The sequence below is a fragment of the Barbatula barbatula genome (genome assembly GCF_947034865.1).
Source record: "Barbatula barbatula genome assembly, chromosome: 7".
In the NCBI taxonomy this organism is placed as follows: domain Eukaryota; kingdom Metazoa; phylum Chordata; class Actinopteri; order Cypriniformes; family Nemacheilidae; genus Barbatula; species Barbatula barbatula.
Genome location: NC_136770.1, coordinates 25,471,861 through 25,493,116, shown reverse-complemented (window position 1 = coordinate 25,493,116; position 21,256 = coordinate 25,471,861). Strand labels below are relative to the sequence as shown.

General features: G+C 40.9%; 1 protein-coding gene across 2 annotated transcripts; it reads right to left on the bottom strand.

Moving 5' to 3' along the window:
• Nucleotides 1–204: 204 nt before the first annotated feature.
• LOC306896923 (histone deacetylase 4-like) lies at nt 205–20,164 on the bottom strand. Of its 2 annotated transcripts, none has more exons than XM_079461318.1 (27): nt 20,071–20,164; nt 18,923–19,031; nt 15,491–15,553; nt 10,251–10,480; nt 9,000–9,135; nt 8,642–8,756; nt 8,095–8,207; nt 6,886–7,014; nt 6,678–6,781; nt 6,490–6,591; nt 6,211–6,325; nt 5,583–5,764; nt 4,633–4,797; nt 4,319–4,502; nt 4,111–4,244; nt 3,937–4,039; nt 3,819–3,865; nt 3,642–3,749; nt 3,494–3,549; nt 3,305–3,392; nt 3,107–3,226; nt 2,932–3,029; nt 2,562–2,680; nt 2,340–2,473; nt 2,163–2,247; nt 1,361–1,496; nt 205–1,292 (listed from the first exon to the last, which is right to left on the bottom strand). In XM_079461318.1, exons 2-27 carry the CDS (start codon nt 18,942–18,944, stop codon nt 1,253–1,255), a joined length of 2,928 nt encoding a protein of 975 aa, XP_079317444.1. In that variant the 5' UTR covers nt 18,945–19,031; nt 20,071–20,164; the 3' UTR covers nt 205–1,252. The 2 variants fall into 2 exon arrangements, with proteins under 2 accessions (XP_079317444.1, XP_079317443.1); XM_079461317.1 differs by having other exon boundaries at nt 18,923–19,028; nt 20,071–20,137.
• Nucleotides 20,165–21,256: the final 1,092 nt, after the last annotated feature.

Below are 21,256 nucleotides of genomic sequence, written 5' to 3'. Positions count from 1 at the left end.
AGTACATGATGGTTAAGATAGCAAAACGTTGCTGTTTATTATTATGCACCGTGATTCCTTGTTTTAAAACGTCTTTATTTTCATAGAGTCATTGTTGTCAAATAATCTGAGGTCCTATTCTTTTCATTTAACGCGTCATGTCAACAGCTGTGTTTGTAGAGAGTCAAAGGATAACAAAAGACTGAAATTGAAAACAGTTTTCTTTAAAGATACAGGGACATTTATTTGTGTCAGAAAAACATTCCACATAAACCTAAATAAAAAAAGAACATTTTACATGTAATTTAGGAATGAAGTGTCCAAAACATACTACAAACAGAAAACACAGAGCGACACAAAATAACTAAACACGAAATTAAACTGGAGTTTCCAAGTAAGACAAGCTGTTGTAAATACACATGCTGAAGGTTACGATTCCTCTTCATGCTTAGAGGTCACCAATGTTATCAGGTTGCAGTTCCACATTTAAACGATCTTTCTGCGTTTGCTGAACACAAGCTCATTTGGTTCAGAAAGTGTCCCATGTACAATTCAATGAAGGCCAAAACCATCTCATGTAATACTGTGGTCATTTTACAGAACTGGGTTAGAAATGTGCAACACAAGATTCAGACTCATGCTTTGGTCAAACTCCATTTCACACAGATATAACAGGTGTCACTCCATTCGTAGCTTTTTCTTGAAATGTCAGTAAATAAATTGCCGCAAAAATCAACTGCTAAATTTCAGAAGTGTTTGAAGAAAGAGAAAGTGGTGTGAAAGCTGAACTTATGTTCTCCTTTCCTGTAATTATGCACTGGAATTATGGGTAATGTTTATTGACTTAAGGCTTAAAGTTCCTCAGAATTCATCGGCAAAAGGCACTCGCTCGCTCAATGGGAATGTAGGAAATCCATAAAGGGGGACTGAAGAAGTGTCATGCCTCAGTGTCCATCTAGTGTCAAATGTTTTCCAGTACCTGCAGAGTGTTAGTTGGAGAATTTTCTTCTTTCTCTGCTTCCGTCGTTCTCTGTGAATGATCTACTGGATGATTGGAACGGCCCTCGATGTTTGCGCTAAGATGTTCCCACACCAGGACTAAACCATCTCCAAAAAGCCTCCCATGATCTCTTTATCTTGAACGTCTTTCAGTGGGGCCACAGTGCTAACAAAGAGACTTCGGCTCTGTGCCCTGACATTACTCCTGCCGCTCAACGTCGTCCTCAGCGAGAGTCTCCATGAGACGAGGGGAGCTCGCAGCTTCATAGACATTTTACAAGGGTGGCTCCTCTTCCATGGGTTCATCTTCAGTTCTGTGTGCAAAGGTTAAAGGTCATATACTGTCTGAGGACCTGGAAAGAGAGAGAGAAAGCAGCTGTACCTTTTCTCCATGGCTGCCACAGATAATGATGCCATCGCTGTCACCGTTTCATTTTCCTCAGATTCACCGCTCTGAGCTTCCATCAGAGAGAAGGCCACCCTGGACACGTGTCGCTGCAAGGACCTCCAGTACTTCCCTACAGAATCCACACAACATTCAATATGAACTTGACAGGTTCCTGTTTGCTTAGCCAAAAACGTTGTTATTCTAGAGTAGCTTTTACTTTGCTGATCCAACTACATAGTTCTTCATTTTTTTCTTATTATTACACATTTTTTATGAATGTTACATTCTAGTTCATGGTATTATTGCACACTGGTTAGATCAGACGCTAGCAACGCCAAGGTCATGGGTTACATCCCAGGGATTGCACACACTCAGATACAATGTGAAGTATAAGGTAATGTAAGTCTCTTTGGATAAAAGCATCTGTCAAATGCAAATGTCTCATAGTCTCAACAAAGTCTATATGTAGATTTAATTCTATGAGGCCAATTAAATGTTCAATAATGTCATGCATTCTATTCCATATGTAAGCAGTATTTTATATTTATTCTGTATGATTTCTCTTTTTTTTACTAAGCTGTAGTAAGACAATGCAACGTTTTTAAAGAGGCACTATATATCATTTTGAATTGAAAATTAAATATCACACCTATAGTCAACATGTGGCTACACTGTATATATTATTTACGGTGTTTCTTTTAGTGCGCTAGACAGAACGTTTTTCTTCTAGTACACCCGGATCATGTCAGAATTCAGCTGTTCTTCAATCATCTGGAGAAAAACAAGAATGACTCACTGTGAATTTCCAGAACTTTCTCTATGGAGCTCACAGCGTTCTCATTGGGTCTCTGCTTCAGAACTTCAGACGGCAGGGACTCGAGCTGTTCAACACATCGCAATATAATGACAAATCTATTATAATCATACACACCATAGAAAGTCAAGCAGAAAAGGACGATGGTAATGATTTCACCTCGATCCCCAGTAACGCAGAGACACATGCTTCTGACGCGTCACATATGGCTTTGAGGTCATGACCTCCCTCCAATGCCAACACCACACGACCCCCGGCCAATGCCATCAGCTGTTTCGTCAGGTAACCCAAACCTGTCGGTGTCAAACAATGTTTTACTGATCGGGCGTTGCACGTCATGAAAAGCTCATGTGTCATTACAGACGTCAAAGCAGCGCTTACATTTAGAGCTCAGTTTATAACCTCCGAGTGGAGGAGAGTGTCCGTCCACAGCATCAAAACCTGCCGATACCAGAACTATATCTGGCTCAAACTCATCAGAGATCGGCATGATCACCGTCCTAAAAGAGCAAACATCAGTACATTCACAAACAACAGAGACATGTCACACACGCACTGATGTTTCATGTAGTGAAAATAACATTTGGGCTGCCTGAGAATGTATTCCATTGCTCTTGCTGGAGCTTTTCTGAAGTAACCTTGACCGTTCATCCCAGCAGTCCCCGGTGACAACAAAACAACTGAATGACACAAAGATGCTTCAGCCCAACACACCTGGAGCAACACACATGATGAACAGACAGACTTTTACCTGAAAGCAGCCAGATATTCTGCGTCACCCATTGGTGGTTCCAGACCGCTAGTAAACGCCATATTAACGTTAAATCCAACTCCTGGTCCACTGCCCACCTGCTGACACAAGTATTGATTGCAAAACACTAAAACATTTGCTCAGTTTGCTTCATTTAAAGTCTCACGCATATGACCTCTTCAGGAGCACCGCTGCCTGGAAAAAAATTCCCATCGTCATAGCGATGAAGTGAAATGTAAAGAACGTTGGGATCATCGTAAAACGCTTGTTGAGTTCCGTTGCCATGATGAATATCCTGTGAACCGTACCAATAAAATGAGTTCATATAAAATCATTTCACTTACAACAGAGTGATTCTTTCAAATAAACTCACCCAATCAACAATAAGAATTCTGCTGACATGCAGTCTTTGTTGCAGGAGTTTAGCTGCTACAGCGACAGAGTTAAAGTAACAGAATCCCCTGTGATTGGACGAGAGCATCAGCTTCACATTTTTACAAACATAAAGAGAAAGAAGAACACACACACACACACACACACACATAGAAGGAACGCGTCTTACATGGGCGTGCTCTCCTCTGCGTGGTGTCCCGGAGGACGAACCACAGCAAAGCCGTTCTGCAATGACATAAAACTACACAGCTCTACATTTGAACATCACGAAAAATCAAATGATACGAGAAAGAAAATAGACAACAAGGGAAAGAAACCTTTAGCTCTCCTGTCGCCACTTTAAAGACGAGTTCAATCACAGAGCCGACGGCCAGACGCGCAGCGCTCGCGGAGTGAACTTCATTCCAGATGGTGTCGCTGTCCACCTGCCAACACACAGAAGAGATTTACCGGCCGCACCGCGTGTCATTTCACACACGTGTCTTTCTACTCACCCCGATACCTCCGCACGGCAACCTGACGAACATGGATATGACTGAACCTGAGAAAAAGCATGTTTATTTCCCTTCCATCGCAGCGCTTCAGTGTGTTGATTTGCAGTTAATGTCTTACTGTCCAGTTTTTGTCGCAACGGGTTGATCCCGTACAGCATGACATGTGCTTCAGAATGAACCGTCTGTAGCTCCTCTAATGTGGCTTTTCTTCCACGAATACACTAAAAGATTAAAGGAGGGACAGCATCACTACACGTGTCGATAGGACACTAAACGTGTGAACGCATCATACCTCACAGCGACTGCGCAGACCCGTCTCCTGCAAGCGAGACCAGATGCTCTGGATGCGGCCGGCGTGTTCAGGGTGCATGTTTGTGTTGCCGCACATGCACTGATGTTTTTGCATGAGAGAATCGTACACCAGACCTACAGAAACAAGCGTCACACAGACAGGCCGACAGTAAATTCAGCGGCCGTGAGGTGTGCAGCGTTTCACGTACCTGTGGTAAAATGAACTTTGGAAGGTTGTTCCTGTACGCTGATGAAGGAAGCAGACGCGGGTGATGATTGGGCCCTGGAGAGGGGGCGGTGCCCTGAGAAACTGATTGACACACCAGTAGCCTCCAGTGACGCCTGATAGTTTCTGAGTTGATGAATCCTCTGCTGCTCCAAGAGAAGAGCCTGCTACTCTCACACACATCATGTTTGTTTTTATGGTTTTTGAGGCTTTGACATGAAACTTAAGATTCTGTCTCACGTTGAGACGGATAAGTGAATCTGATAACTTGTGTGTGTCTCTCTCTCTTGTTCTCACCTGTTTGAAGAGCACCTGTTGGTCCTCTTGTATTTGCTCGTCTGTAAGATCAGGAGCTTCCTGTTTAATACTGAGACTCATGGGAAGAGTTTGCTGCTCCTCTAAATCTTCCTCCGTCTCCTCTGGGTGACTCTGATGCTGACGCTCGGCTGGTTTGCTTAACATCTAACAGACATGCAGAAGGAATAAATCATGCTTTATTGAACATTCAGCCGCTCTCATTGCTTTATCAATGGAGTTCACTTGTTTGTTTAACGAAACCTTCACACCAGACTCGACAAGATATAATTTGCATGAACATTTGTGTATTTGACAGATGCTTTTAGTAAAAAATGTCCCCCGAAAGGGTCTTTAAGCTAACTAAAGTATTTTCAGCACCACATAACTTAAGATCTAACACGTGATTTATTTTTACTACACAGATGAGATATGAGCTCTTGCCACACTCTGTCATATTAACGTCACATATCCTCTTCATGCTTTACAGTCTCAGTGTTCTGTGATGAAATGAAAACTCCACCGCAGAACAAAAACCACTCCACTATCTGTGTCCTGCACGTCAGCGATCCTCAAGCCTCTTTCTAAAGAAACGACACTGAGAATTAAGACAAATCTGTAATGCACTTTAAGTGGCTTTGGATAAAGGTTTTTTTTTTGGATAAAATAGATATGAATATAAGCACTGGATCGAGGATCGGGAGAGAGATCAGTAATGGTCTGCTCGGAGTCAACTTTCCATTTGATGTGACACAGACCCTCAGCTCAAATGGAAACCACAAGAACAGAGGATCTCAGACATGCCCATCATCCAGCTGACAGATTCATCGCTGTCATGTGACATACGTCCAACCATTCCCTGTCACAACTGCAGAAAGTAAGGGGGGACACACACACCACTGTGTTCTCTGTGTCACAACATTCTGTTTCGGGCTAATGGAAGCATTTCTGACCTTGTTGATGTGGAGCTGTTGGAAATGCTGCTTGTGTTTCTCCAGGAACTGTTGGTGTTGTTGTTGGACCACCAGCTGTTGAAGAGCCTGAGAGCTCTGTGGCAGAGGAGCGGACTGGGTTCGACCCAGCGGCCTGTGCTGTCGCAGCTTCTGCAGAGACTGGAGCGGGGCGGCTGCAACACCTGCGACAAACACGCACCCAATGAACATCTACAAACAACCAACGAGCCCTTAGTGTCATCACTGCATCGTAATCAATTCATTTCCGAAACCGCCAGTCACGGCACTACCCTGTAAACACCACCACCCACGTATGACTGAACAGGACACCCCGGCTGGTCTCTGCCCCCCCTTCCTTTCCCCGCTCCCATTATTAGCGCTCCATTTTTCCCATGGAAGCACAAGTGAGACCAGCACACCGTGGTCCATCGCTCTGATATCCCGCCGGATCACTGATCTAATGATCTGAAGAAAACCTGACTGGGCATCGCTCACAAGTGCACAATAATAAAAACTGCCCGTTTTATGTAACAGTTAGACAACAACCCTGGCATACAACTTTTTTTATTTGGAGGCGACAAGATAACAACACACAGAGTAAGTGTTTCATGTAGCAGAAAACACTCACCAGTAGCTAAAGGGCTCGGTGGAGCAGACTGCTCAAGAAGAACCATGTGTTGCAGCAGTGCATTATGGGAGTTTGCTGTATCAGAATAAGAAGAGGGCAGGAGCGGATTGTCCTGCTGGGTAAAGAAATGCAAACCACAAGCAACTCACAAAGACGTCACCACTGAACTTAAGAACTCACATCATCCATTTCCATTTAGGACACAAACAAGGTATTTACAACAACAGCTAAAGTCTCGCTATCTTAAATTTCCTTGCAAACGAGAGGTTGTATACTCACGCTGTTGACGGTAGAGGCAGGCAGGCCCAGGGTGATGTTGGGTAATGAAGGAGACGTGTAGAGAGATCCATCACAACCAGCTAGCCTGTGAGCTAAAGACGACTGCAGCACACACAAGCATTTATCCACCGTCCGCTTTTATGTTTGTCCTTTAGAGAACGTCACAGTCACACTTCAAACTGCCTTACCTCGCTGGAGACGGCGGCACCTATGCCGTTCTCGCACAAGTTTCCCTGCGAGCTGTTGTTCGGGGAGCTCGGCCCAGATCCAGGTGCGCTGCTACACGCCGAATCTGTTGATCATTACAAAAATAGTGAGTTAGCAGAAGAGCATTCACATGACGTCAGTGATGAGTTATTCACACTGATCCAACAAACCCTAACACCAAGAAATCACCTGCCAGGTCCAGAGAGCGCTTCTTCAGCGCATTGATGGGACCGTCTTTGCGTCTCAGTAACGGACTGCTTCTCCGCTCCGTCACTTTCTGCTTCAGACGAGATCGTAGCTTCAGGTTTGGTTCAGAGGCTACAGACAGAGAGTGGAAGGTTTGATTCAGACTTGACTGATAATCTTGCAAATAATGCAGCTCACAGGTCATGTTTACACGATGAAAAACTGAAAGGTTTCACCTACACATGACAGCGTTATCAAAATGGTCTGCATTTACACAGATCCAGGAGAGGGGATAAAAAACGCTATAGTATGCACCTGGCGTTTCATCCAGTGGATGACCATGCTGTTGTGTAAAAAAACAGGACGTGCCTTGGCACATACACATGCACAGTTATAAGCCAAAAGTTCTATGTAATACCGTTGGTCGAAGTATCTTTGTGTTTAAAGTCTAGTGAATGTAAATAGTGTGTCTACGCTGGTCTTATTGGTGCAGCAAATCCACATTTTGCTTGGGAAATGTTCATACATAGTCAAGCAGCGATAGCTCACAGTACAGGAAGCCGCCATATTGTTTTGATTATAGAGGGTATGCATTGACATCACTTTCCCACATAAACACGCCATAAAACGCCGTTTCTATGTAAGCAGACAGCCGAAAAGCATCATTTCTTTTCGCATTTTCAGTTGAAAACAGTCTTGTGTAAACAGCCTCTCAGTCTCAGATAAACATGGAAGGAGGCGATGATGCTGTTTCTGTATCACAAACAAGATGGATGATGTTCATTATTTATAGTTTAATAACCGTGTGTTCAGTTAGAACGTGGACTCTTCATTTAGTTTATCCCTGAATCCCAAAAACTGAACACCAAGCACCAATTTAACAAAGTCTTCTGCATTTCGATTAGATTAGATTCAACTTTATTTTCATTACACATATACAAAAACAGTGTAACGAAATGTGGTTTAGGTCAAACCAGAAGTGACATTAGCAAGTGCAGGATATACAGTTAGAATAAATGATTCACTGACACTTGCTTCTATGTCTCTCTATCTCTACCTGACCTCATAAAGTCCAAATCTACTGTATGTGTGAAAGAAATGAAGGCATTGAAGGTGTTTTTTCACTCGTGGAAGCTGCACATTATCAAGACTTTCCACAGACTCAACACCTCGGCAGAAAAAAAAAGAATCAAGATTATTTTAAAGTTTGACCTGTTTTACGAAGTGGAAAGTCATCTTTGGAGTCATAGAGAGCAGGACGACTGAAGGTGCAGATGTTGCTCGGAGGTGGAGAACTCTGATCTAAAGAGCTGTACTGAGTTTTCCTGTACAGATGATGAAACACAAACAATTACAAAACTTACAGACTTCACAAAGATAGTTTCCACACTCTTTCACAGCCACTCAAATGACTTCTGAATTCACTTCTGAATGTTCACTTTTGATAGAAAAGTACACATCCGTGTTGATCTGAGTGGGTTTTTATTATTTATATAAATTTTTTGTGGCAGCTTGTTTCTCTTAAAGCATCCAGCATCTCTGCTTACTGACTGAATAAACATGACTAACGTCATGAGTACCATTTGTGTAGGATCAGAAACTTTGAGAAGAGAGAGCAAAAGAAAAAAATGGATTGATTTGTGTCTGATCAGCACATGACCATGTTTTCAAGAAGCTCCAAAATAAAGAGAAGCTCCAGGAATACGTAAGACCAGCAAAAGAGTCTGTTTGTGATGTGTGTGACGGTTCTGACCCGCACCAGTATTGTGGATTGTTGGAGATGCAGTGGTTGAGAGAGCGATGAGCGAGTGCTTTCTTCTTATTCAACACAAACTCCTGCAGACGCATCTTCACCTCTGTGCTGGCCACTGCACCTGTTCATACAAAAAAAGAAAATAACTTCTCGAAAGATCTTATAGAGAAGTTAGTGTGTGGGTCAGACTATAATGAAACTACATGAACACATTACACTGACATTCCAGAAGTGTTTCATTTAGAGAAACACGCTGTGTAAGTCTCTGAGGGCATGAATTTCTGGTGGGGTTTTTATTTTCTACGATTAATTTCCACAGATTCACCAGTAGTTGGACAGAAGCTCTGATGAAGGAGATGCTCACTCTCTTGTCCACGTTCTTTGTTCTTGAGAAGCTGAAGCTTCTGATCTCGCTGCTGTTTCTCCAGCTCCTGCTCCATCTTCCTCTGATGCTCCATGAACTCCTGCTGATGCTTGAGGTCCAGAAGCTCCTGCTGATGCTGATGAGGAAAACAGATTCCACAGGTAAACAGGTGTGTCATGACCTGTCGAGGGTAGATGTGACGGAGTCGTCGTGAGCAGATGTAAGCACACAGAAGAAGTCAGTACAGATGGGATCTTTTTATTTATCCTAAGTTAGGCCAAAGAAAGGTAATATAAATTTAACAAGAGGGGAAAAAAACATACTGTTTAGGGAAAAAACTAAAAAAATTGACTTTTTTGCAGCTGCTTGGAAAATGACCTTTACACAAGCCACTATCCATAGAGCATTGACTGACCTATGTCTTCTCTACTCGCCCTTCGCCTGAGACTGGAGCCACTAGTCTTTATAGGCCTGAAGGCACCCAGGAATTGGCACATACCAACACAATACCACAATACAGGGGTGGCTCATGCCATTAATGCTTAAAAACATGTTACATCTATAAAACTAGAAAATTACAAAATATTATTCCTATGGTTTTAGCTAACTTTGGCAAATTATATATAGTCATATTAACAGCTGAAAATTAATAACTCAAACTCCAAACCATTTCCTATTGACCCGGAAGTCATAGTGTCATATAAACCCCACAATTGCAGCAAAAATTCCTTTACACAAACAAACAGGAGATGCCAGTAAGACACAAAGATGCTATGTCAAAGCTATGTTAATTTTAAACTAAATAAAAAGATACATAATTAACAAAGACATGTGTTGCGTGGTTATTGTAACTGGTTATGATTGTGAAGTAAATGACATGGTTTTAAACAGCTAGATATGTATTGATAATAGTAGCTATAGCATATAAATCACCGTAGTATTAGATGTTAAAGTGTGCACAAGAAAGATACGAAAATACTGTGGAGTTTTGATAAAAGACTAGGTTAACCGCTAATTTGAAACAATATGAGGAATAGGAGAACACATTGACACGCTAGACAAACAATTACAGGCAACACTTGCACTCAGTCTTTGTGAACTGGAATAGGTAGCGCATCACTGCCGTGACGGTAGCTATGCGTCCTGTCACATGACCTCAGTGTCAATCATCACAAGTTTGCTGACCCATCATCATAACCCTTCAATCCTAACACTAACCCTACAGCAGCAGAGAGGATGGAACCTTGGTACCTTCATGTGTTCCTGTAACTGAGCTTCATGATGTCGTGAAAGCTGCTCGTGTTGCCTCTGAAACTCTGCGATGAGAAGGTGATGCTGCACCTGCTGCTTGTGTTTGAGGGCCAGAAGCTCCTGCTGCTGCTCGCGACACGTGCCGTCCACCGCAGGGTTCGCATCCATGCGGAGATCCATGGGGATGGCAGCGGGGGGGATTCTCATGGGCAGAGCTGAACTCAGTTCAACTGCAGGTAGGGAAGAAACATCACAATGCCTGAAGAGTTCTCAACGTGTTCATCTCATGTTAATTTGCCAAGTTTTAATGGCCTGAATAGCAGTGAACTTCTTAATCTGACATATCTATAAATGACTTCTATTTATATCTGTGAGTAGATACAAGCCGGGTTAAGTCAAAGTCAAGGTCAAGTTTATTTATTTAGCCCTTTAAAACAACATAAATGCTGACCAAAGTGCTGCACAACATACAAGACAAAGCATCCTCATACAATACAATTTAAATACTAATAAAATATATCAAAGGAAACAGAACAAAAATTCATCAAATTCAAACAAAACATCATGCAAAATAAAACGTAATTAAAAAACAAATATTATCAAATTAACCATATGCCTGAGAAAAAAAATGTTTTAAGAGAAGATGTAAAAGTGGATCGAGTAGGAGATAGTCTAATAACCAAAGGTAGAGAATTCCAGATCTTAGGACAAAGAACTGAGAAAGCCCTGTCCCCGTTTGATTTAAATCCAGATTTTGGAAAACTTAATAACATCTGGGTGTAAGATCTTCTCAGGAGGGTAGGAGTGTAGCATGTCTGAAATATAAGTAGGCGCAAGACCATGAAAGGATTTAAAGGCAAATGCTAAAACCTCAAAATCAACTCTGAATTGAAAAGGTAATCAATGAAGTGATGCTGACACAGGTGTGATATGTTCTCTTTTTTGTCCCTGTCAGAAAACAAGCCGCTGCATTCTGTACAGTTGTAAGCACGAGAACGTGGGGCTGATTTATTCCAGAGTATAGACCATTACAATAGTCCAACCTGGTAAAGATGAAAGCATGAATAACGGTCTCCAAATCACTAAAAGTCAGAATATTTTTAAGCTTGCGAAGTCCCCTAAACTGCAGAAAACTGACTCTAACTACAGATTGATTAGTTTGTCAAATTTTCAATTCAATTTTATTTATATAGCGCTTTTCACAATTTGCATTGTTCCAAAGCAGCTTTACAGTGGAAAAACGAAAAACCAGAGAAAGGGTAAAACACACTACATGGTGTTTTATATAATAAATCCAATTATTCTAGTAAATAATATCTAATGTCAGCATCTCCTGGTGGTTTATTTAGCATATTTTGCTTTAAGTGAATGCTTGGCTGAAAAGATGTGTCTTTAATCTAGATTTAAACTGGGCGAGTGTGTCTGATCCTGGAATAATATCAGGAAGGTTATTCCAGAGTTTAGGTGCTACGTATGAGAAAGCTCGACCCCCTTTGGTGGATTTAGATATTCTAGGTATTATCAAAAGTCCTGAGTTTAGAGATCTTAGAGAGCGTGATGTGTTGTAGTGTGATAGAAGCTCTGTTAGGTAGGTAGGGGCTAAACCCTTTAAGGCTTTATAAGTGATTTAAAGAACTTTAAAGTCAATACGATACTTAATGTGTAGCCAGTGAAGGGTTGATAACATTGGGGTTATGTGATGGTATTTTCTGGACCTGGTTAGAACTCTGGCAGCTGCGTTCTGAACTAACTGTAGTTTGTTTATTGATGATGGAGGACAAACACTAAGTAGCGCATTACAGTAGTCAAGTCTTGAGGTCATAAATGCATGAATAAGCTTCTCTGCGTCAGCAACACATAGAATATTTCGTAACTTGGCAACATTTCTTAGGTGGAAAAAGGCTGTTTTTGTGACATTTGAGATGTGATTTCTAAATGACAGGTTGCTGTCTAATATAACGTCTAGATCTTTTACTGTATTTGTTGGAGTAACAGTACATCCTTCAACTTGAAGGATAACTCCCAGATTTTTTACTTTATCACGGATGTTTTCTTGAAAGGGCCCAGGGTAGAACTTAGATCATTTAAAAGCAGTGAAGGTCCAAACAACATAACTTCAGTCTTTTTCGGATTTAGTTGAAGAACATAATTGCATAAATGTTATATGAAACTTTATGGAACTAAATAGAGGGAGTAAATATAAAGAAAATAAGATTGGCCCCAGATTAGAGCCCGGGGCAGCCCACAAGTGACGGAAACTTAGCTTGATCTACAATTTCCATCGAAAAACTCCTATTTGTGAGATATTCAATTTAATTGAACTTTATTTATATATTGCTTAAGTAAATATAAAAAAACCCTGTGGCGAGGAACTCAAACTCCAATGATAAATAAATGGAGAAAAAACACCTCGGGTTGGGTACCAAACCTATATATCCGTTATGTAAGTGGACCCAAATCAAAACGCAGATTTTGGTGCCGCATTAAGGTGAGTTTTAAAGTAAAAATAACGTCAATTCGAAACGCACACAACGTGTCCGTCTTTTCTGCCCATATGTCATACAACTACGGTGAGCATTTAGTTGTAGCTGAAGGGTAAACAAGGAAAACAGTAAACACTATAACATCTTTAAATGTTAGTGTCCATGCTCGTTTCACATTAACTTAAACTTTAATTGTGAATTTGTTGTGAATTTTTATTATTTAATACTTTTTTTTAATTGAACATATTGTTTTTAATGTCATTCACCTGAGTTTTGTTTCTTTTTTCTTTTTTAAAGTATCGATTCAGGCACCGGTACCGTTTTAAAAGTATTGATTATTGAGTATTGAAACCCAAACGATACGCAACCCTTCTCGGGAGAAACCAGATTCAGCCGGGAGGACCAGTTCCCCTTTGACATGTCACAGCTGCACTCACTAACTTTGATTAAAAGAGTTTATTAGTTGTGCTTTTATGAAATATCATTTGTTGAAACGGTTTAGGTCTAATTTTGTCTTATTTTGTGATTGATATCAGACAACAAAAGAATGTAATAAGCAGGGAAAATATTAATGGCATTATGATGTGAAGCGAATAGTCATCACACCCTCCTACACTCCTACACCCCATCAAGAGCCTTCACATCCTACTACACTCCTACACCCCATCAAGAACCTTCACACCCTACTACACTCCTACACCCCATCAAGAACCTTCACAGCCTCCTACACTCCTAATCCCCATCAAGAACCTTCACACCCTCCTACACTCCTACACCCCATCAAGAACCTTCACAGCCTCCTACACTCCTACACCCCATCAAGAACCTTCACACCCTACTACACTCCTACACCCCATCAAGAACCTTCACAGCCTCCTACACTCCTACACCCCATCAAGAACCTTCACACCCTCCTACACTCCTACACCCCATCAAGAACCTTCACACCCTACTACACTCCTACACCCCATCAAGAACCTTCACAGCCTCCTACACTCCTACACCCCATCAAGAACCTTCACACCCTCCTACACTCCTACACCCCATCAAGAACCTTCACAGCCTCCTACACTCCTACACCCCATCAAGAACCTTCACAGCCTCCTACACTCCTACACCCCATCAAGAACCTTCACACCCTACTACACTCCTACACCCCATCAAGAACCTTCACAGCCTCCTACACTCCTACACCCCATCAAGAACCTTCACACCCTCCTACACTCCTACACCCCATCAAGAACCTTCACACCCTACTACACTCCTACACCCCATCAAGAACCTTCACAGCCTCCTACACTCCTACACCCCATCAAGAACCTTCACACCCTACTACACTCCTACACCCCATCAAGAACCTTCACAGCCTCCTACACTCCTACACCCCATCAAGAACCTTCACACCCTCCTACACTCCTACACCCCATCAAGAACCTTCACACCCTACTACACTCCTACACCCCATCAAGAACCTTCACAGCCTCCTACACTCCTACACCCCATCAAGAACCTTCACACCCTCCTACACTCCTACACCCCATCAAGAACCTTCACAGCCTCCTACACTCCTACACCCCATCAAGAACCTTCACAGCCTCCTACACTCCTACACCCCATCAAGAACCTTCACACCCTACTACACTCCTACACCCCATCAAGAACCTTCACACCCTCCTACACTCCTAAACCCCATCAAGAACCTTCACACCCTCCTACACTCCTAAACCCCATCAAGAACCTTCACACCCTCCATACACTCCTACACCCCATCAAGAACCTTCACACCCTCCTACACTCCTACACCCCATCAAGAACCTTCACAGCCTCCTACACTCCTACACAAACCAACTACATTTTAAACTAAATGACTGTTTAGGATGGTCTTTCTCTGCATCTCCTCTGAATTATTATTATGTACTTACTGACAGCAGAATACGTCAAAAAGAATGGCTTTAGTTGTATTAAAATACAATAGGTGACAGTTCTAAGAGCTGAAGCCAAAGTACCATCACTAGTCTGACTCTGAGCCCAAACGTGATGCCATGACATCTTAATTCTTCAATATGCTGATTAGCACATCAAGAATGAATTCTAAAACGAATCGTGACCCTAAGAATGGATTCTGAATGGAATCGTGAGGGACCAAACGATTCCCACCCTTAGAATCAACTGTTGTCTGCTTCAAGACACAACGTGGTTGAAAAAAACCAAGCAAATGTATACGGAAAGACTGGTATAATCTGTAGCATAACATTACTGGTCAAGTGTTTAATTTTTTGGAGGATCTATTGACAGAAGTGCAATAAAATATACATAACTCTGTTCAGAGGTGTATACAGCATTATGTTTTATTACCATAGAATGAGCTATTTCTATCTGCATGCAGCACGGGTCTGACATGTTTCTACTGTAGCCCTAAACGAACAAACTCCACTACAGAACGCGTTTGGTAAATACATTACATACATCTCATTCAGGAAAGAAGCAAAACGTGACAACATCTTAATCCTCTCTAAGCCTCCATAGTGCTTCGAAAGGGAGGGGTGAGTGGTGGAATGAGCTGTTGATGCCGCTAAAAATCACTTAAAGGTCCTTTGAATCTTTGTCTATATGGGCAGGGGTATATAACCCATATTGTTTACATTCATAGACTGCACTGAACAAACAACACAACCGCATCATATTCCAGCTCTTGACATTTACATGCGTGTTTCATTTGATGTGAAATGACAAAGAGACAAAGATATGCTGTGTTACCTGTAGGAATGTGATCAAACACTGAGGGCTTCAGGACCTCCGCTGCCTGATCCATATGAGAATCTGAGAGAGAGAGAGACAGCACAGAACACCTTCATTCCAACAACAACAAACTAAACATCTATCAGTTATTTAAAATGATTGTCGTCTTGATTTACCAAACATTAAATTATCCTGTTATAATAATATATTTTTCAACCCGATGAGGAGGAAAAATGAAGACACCAGAGAATGTGTATGCGTTTGTCTATTTTTAGAAAGACACAACCCAGGTTCAGATTCGTCTCCATCCCGCCAAGTTAAACAAGTTAGCCATGAGGAATAAGCCAGTTTTCTTTTTTAAAAACAAAGTTAACTGATGATGGATTTAAGGCCAGTAAATCAATAGCAAACCATCCAGTGATGTTAAAAACAAACTGATGAAGTATTTTAGTCTGTGATGCTTGTTTATATTTCTACCAGACTGAATGAATGAATGAATGTAAAGGTGTAGTGGACCCTCGGTGGTGTCATTATATGAAACATTGAAGAGGTGCTTTGCATGGGAAATGTCATGTTGAAGCTTGTTTGAGGAACACACCTGAAACTGATATTCTGTGGTTATCAAAAGCAAATGGAACACTTTGCATGTCGATATGTTGAGCTATCGATGTAACAGACAGCTGTGCTTAATGCATCTCCTCATACAGCAACAGGTAGGAAACCTGAGCTCGGCTTTAAAGAGTCAAAGCACCATCCCTAACCACAGGACAATACAAATGCATGCAGTTATGAAAATGACACAGCAAGTAAGCCTGGTTTTATGAGTGGCATGCAAAAGATAAATCCCTCACATTAGGCTTCATTTTTACATTTGTTAAAGCTTTCAGCCGAAACGATATACCGTTTCCATTTAATCAGCATTTGCACAACAGCACTACAGGAACGTAAGGATGTCTCTAGAGCAGCTGGATTAGTACGCAGACACGTGTTACAGACCTAAAGATTAAACACTGATGTAAAACCGAGATTTATTTTATAATCATTGACTTTATGCTGTGAGGTTTTGTTCATGTTCATGAGAATCTGATGAGGCACACACACATTTCCTTAAAAGTCCATAACATCGCTATGACATACTTTATATTTGAGGGAAACAAATGCACCACAAGCAGCAGAGGTGTCTTCACAACAATGAGAAAAAAACACAAATCATCCATAATATGAACAAACCATGAAGAAATGCGACATAATAGCCTGATCTAAAGAGAAAAACATCAATGCTGCTTGAAAATCAAAATGACACACAAATCTTTTGTTCAGATCTGGTGTTTGAGGATCACGATGTATAAAATCCAGTCCAATGTGAATGTTTGAGTGATCGTAGCTCATTTATTTCCAGCAGGACTGACGTTTAAAGCAGGGTAGGCATGTTTATTATGCAGATTGAAAGTCTCCAGTCTTCACCTCCAGTAAAATATACAGTGTCTATTCATGTAAATACCTTAAAATGTTGATCCAATCATTGCATGTCCCACTTGTCTGTCAAACTATTCAAAACTCCGTTACCAGAGCTAGATATCTCTAAACAAACACACAAGCTATCAACTCAGATTAGAGAGACATGAAAAAAACATCAGGACCAGGATTGGAAAACACTTATTGAAACTCTCAGGGCACTGGATAGATGATGTGTATTGTGGGTTGGCCCAACGAGTTCTATTGAGGACATTTGCGAGCCGCCTGCATCACAGTGTTTGAGAGGGAACAAAATTCCTACTTCTTGCACTTTGATGACAACACTGATAGTGGCAAAGAAGGGAATTTACACAATAAAAAATCTGGTATTCAACCACAGTGCGGCCCCCGAGCGACCAAAAGTGCCAATAACGCCAAACTGGGAACATAACGCATCATGGCTTTAATTGGACGAGATTTCATTACATCAGTGTCCGGGGAAGGCCAACATGTCAAAGGTGGAATGGCAGGTCTTGCGTAGCCTGTAATTGGACGTGTCCGGTGTTGGCAGAACATCCAGCGGACAACACCGCACCCCTGTTCACCCGTCTGTTCCCCTTCATCTTCCCTGACCATCATAAAAATCAGCACGCTTCCCTTAATCATGGGAGAATAAACCTTTATTTGTCTGGACAGAACAGATGAGAAACAGAGCCGCGTGCGTTGGGGAGGACAGGCGTGCAGCATCTGTGCGGATCTATAAATAGCTGCTATTCTGCAGTGACTGCTGAGATAAATATAAAAACACCAGACAGATGGAGAGAAGCAGAGAGACATTTAACATCACACAGTGGAGGCGCTAGGGGTTTTATTATCATGCCTTTTGCGTCTTTTGCGTGTCTACCCGTGGGCAAATGTGAGTGGGTTCTTCTTCTTGTAAACAAACATTTAGAGTGTAAAAGCAACTCAGTAGCTTCTGTGGCGTAGTGAGTAAGACGCAAGACAAATTGAACCAACGCTCCATACTGTTTGAATGCCAGATCGAATCCACCAATTTGCCGAACTACATTCGCATCATATCAGATCAAACAGGCATTTATTTTCATCAAAATGAAAAACAGTTTTTTATAATAGAGTGTATGGTGAGGTTAGATAGTGGAGAGGCTTTTTTAATACATATAGTCATTTACACTCTTGTTATTATTGTATAATGTATAACATTACTTGTTGATCTTGCTGTGTCGAAACGGAATGATGTTTAATTTATATGAGCTCGTCAATATCAATCAAATCGAGGTGGGCAAACAAATGAAGGCGGGATAAGCTACGGACAGAAGCCGAGGTTAAGGTCCGCTTTAACTGTGAAAGAGCCAGCGCGATCAAAGTAGCTAAATGTTTAATATTTGATAACTGTTTATAATAGAAATGTTCACATGTCGCTTTTCCTCTTTTTCTTTTTTTGTTGAAGTTATATTTTAGTTTTTTTTGTCATTATTTGATAGGAGGACCGTGGAGAAAAGACGGGAAAGCTTTGGTTAGAGTGGGGTCCGTTAAAAGATGCTTGAAACAAGAGTTGAACTCGGATTGGACCTGATTTGCTACGCCACTGTATTCGAACACATACAGTATGTGGGGTCTCTGGGCTGAGCCCGGATATACACTCATCTTAGACCCAGCCCTGCCAATGCATACACATAAATGTAATGTAGAACAAGCTGCAACAAATATTTTAATATGTCACAAAGTGATTTGTGTGAACAGCAGGTGATCTACACTGTGACAAGCCATTTTAGCATTAAATGAAGTTTTGTTGTAAATGTCTCAGTCTGCGGGCAAGCCTGCCACAGTATATGAAGCTAAAATGTTTTCTAAGGGGGGGATAGGAAAGTAGAGAAGAAGTAGAAGACTGAACTAATGGGTCAGATGTTGACCGAAGAGATTAAAGACGACTACAGAATCCGCTGATCTTGTGGCACGGGGAGAAGACGTGTATACCTGATAGACTCTGTGAAGTCATGATGTTCACTGAAGCGGATGTTGTGCATGAAAATGTTTTTAAACATCAGGTGTAGTTCCAGGTGAAATTCTCCTCCTCCACCAGCTGCTGGAAAACACAGATCCATAAACAAAACAGAATAACAATGCCGAATGACCCTTTACAGACAGTATTCAGTGCCTTGAAATATCCTCCAAACAAACTTGACATGACTGACACCATCAGTCCATCACCATAAAACAAAAGAAGAGAGCAGAAAACTCCCTCTCATCACGAGTTCACAATAAAAACACAGAGGTTGTATGACACGCCGAATAAGCGCTTATTCATTTTTTCACTAGTAAAAATGATCATTCTTGATATCAACAATCACGTCATCACTCACAGAAATGTCTTTTCTTGATATCAAATATTTAATTTCAACAAGTAAAAAACATAATTCTTGATATCTTAAATAGTTAAATATCACAATAGACTGAAATCAATAATTAATTTCTTACATGTTAAAAATATTATTTTAGATATCAATAATTGTGTGGTTACTAGTAAGAAAGACATTTTAGAAATCTACAATTACTCTCACATTCCTTGAAATCTATTTCCTGATATCAGAAATATCAAATGCAACATGTTAAAATTCATCTACAGATCCTATCAAGAATGATCATTTCAACTAGTCAGAATTCAAGTCTTGATGTCAAAGATTTGGGTTTTTACTAGTAAGAATTGCATTTATTAACATTCAACATGTATTTATGATATCAGAAATAAGAAGTTCATTATTGATATATGTCTATTGTGATATTTAACTAGTAAAAATGCAGAATTATTCTGCTGCATCCAGCGCGTTTCATCTTAAAACAGATATTTTACACAAATCTTTTATCTATAAAACAGTTTATTATTATTCCCTCATTGACAAAAACGTGACACTCATGATCAACACGCCCATCTCAGGACACCTTACATCATTGGCCATCGCTGATTTAAACACGACATCTCACGATAAAAAACAACATGATCCTAACCCACTAGCGTGCATCACATCGACAGATGAATGAAAGTCTCCATCATTGCTCTTTCACATATCACGATGATTAAAACGTCATGTGTCATTGATGTCATATTCTGCGATATATAAACTCACCTTATAACAGCAGATGTGAGCGATACACAAACCGTTTGACAGATTCCGCCATACTGGATTCTTCATTACGGCATCACGTGTGACAAACTGTACCGTGGGTCCTCGAGAGGCGGGATCATACACCGCATAACGCACACGCTATGACGTCATTCCCGATGCGTGATGTTCGGTTTCTCTCCGGATGTCATGTGTGCAGTAGCCTAAGAAGATATATGTGCTTTAAAACATGAACATATAGTACACGAGACTTTTGAACACAGATCTCATACAGCTATAAGACGTCTGCTGAACATCTTAGTTAGATCAGTTTAACATCCATTCTGAATCATAACCATCTTACAGACATCTTATAGATTTAGATCTGACAGCAGACGTGTCCGATGTGTATTGTGGAATCAGGCATATAGGTGAACATGGATTTGTACACACTGAACAAATAAAAGTCCTTCAGCTCAAAGCAGAAACTAAACCCCTTTAACCCTCTGCTGTTCATGTATATTCATGTATATTGATATATATTGTACATGTCATGGGTTCTATTCCCAGAGAGAACACATGCTGCTGACACTGCATCCCAATGAGCCGCGTTTGCTTCAAATGTTAATGTTGCTTTTCTGTGTGCTAAGAGATTTCTGACAAGAATAAAGTCTTTTTCATGCTTGATTGTTATTTTATATCTTATTTTGTTTAAGTGCAAAGTTTTGCATTGGATCTATTGAATCAAATGCGATCTGATCTTGGTCTGACCTGATGCTGCTTTTTTTACTTCCGGACAAACAGACACACACACTCACACTCACACACATACACACAGTGTTTAGCCCCCGCAGCCCAGAATTTGGGATCATGGTTTCTATAGTAACAGAGGATTTCCACTTCTCATGAGTTATATAACTCCTCTCCAAGTCTATTTGAATTCAGTAAAGTGAGAGACGTCAACTGAGCTGTGTTCTACTTCTGCCCTTTCATGAAAATAATGTACATTTAGTCTAATGTCCACATTATTCACAGCATTGATGTGATCATAATTGAACATATATTTCTGGTCCATTGGCTAGTTGTTGTTATTTTTTACGCCAGACAAATATTGTTCGCTTTATTGCTCTAATGAAGGTTTTGGGTGAAATGACATTATATGTAGTGTCATTGTCTGATCATTCATATAACAAATCATTGTTGTGCTTGA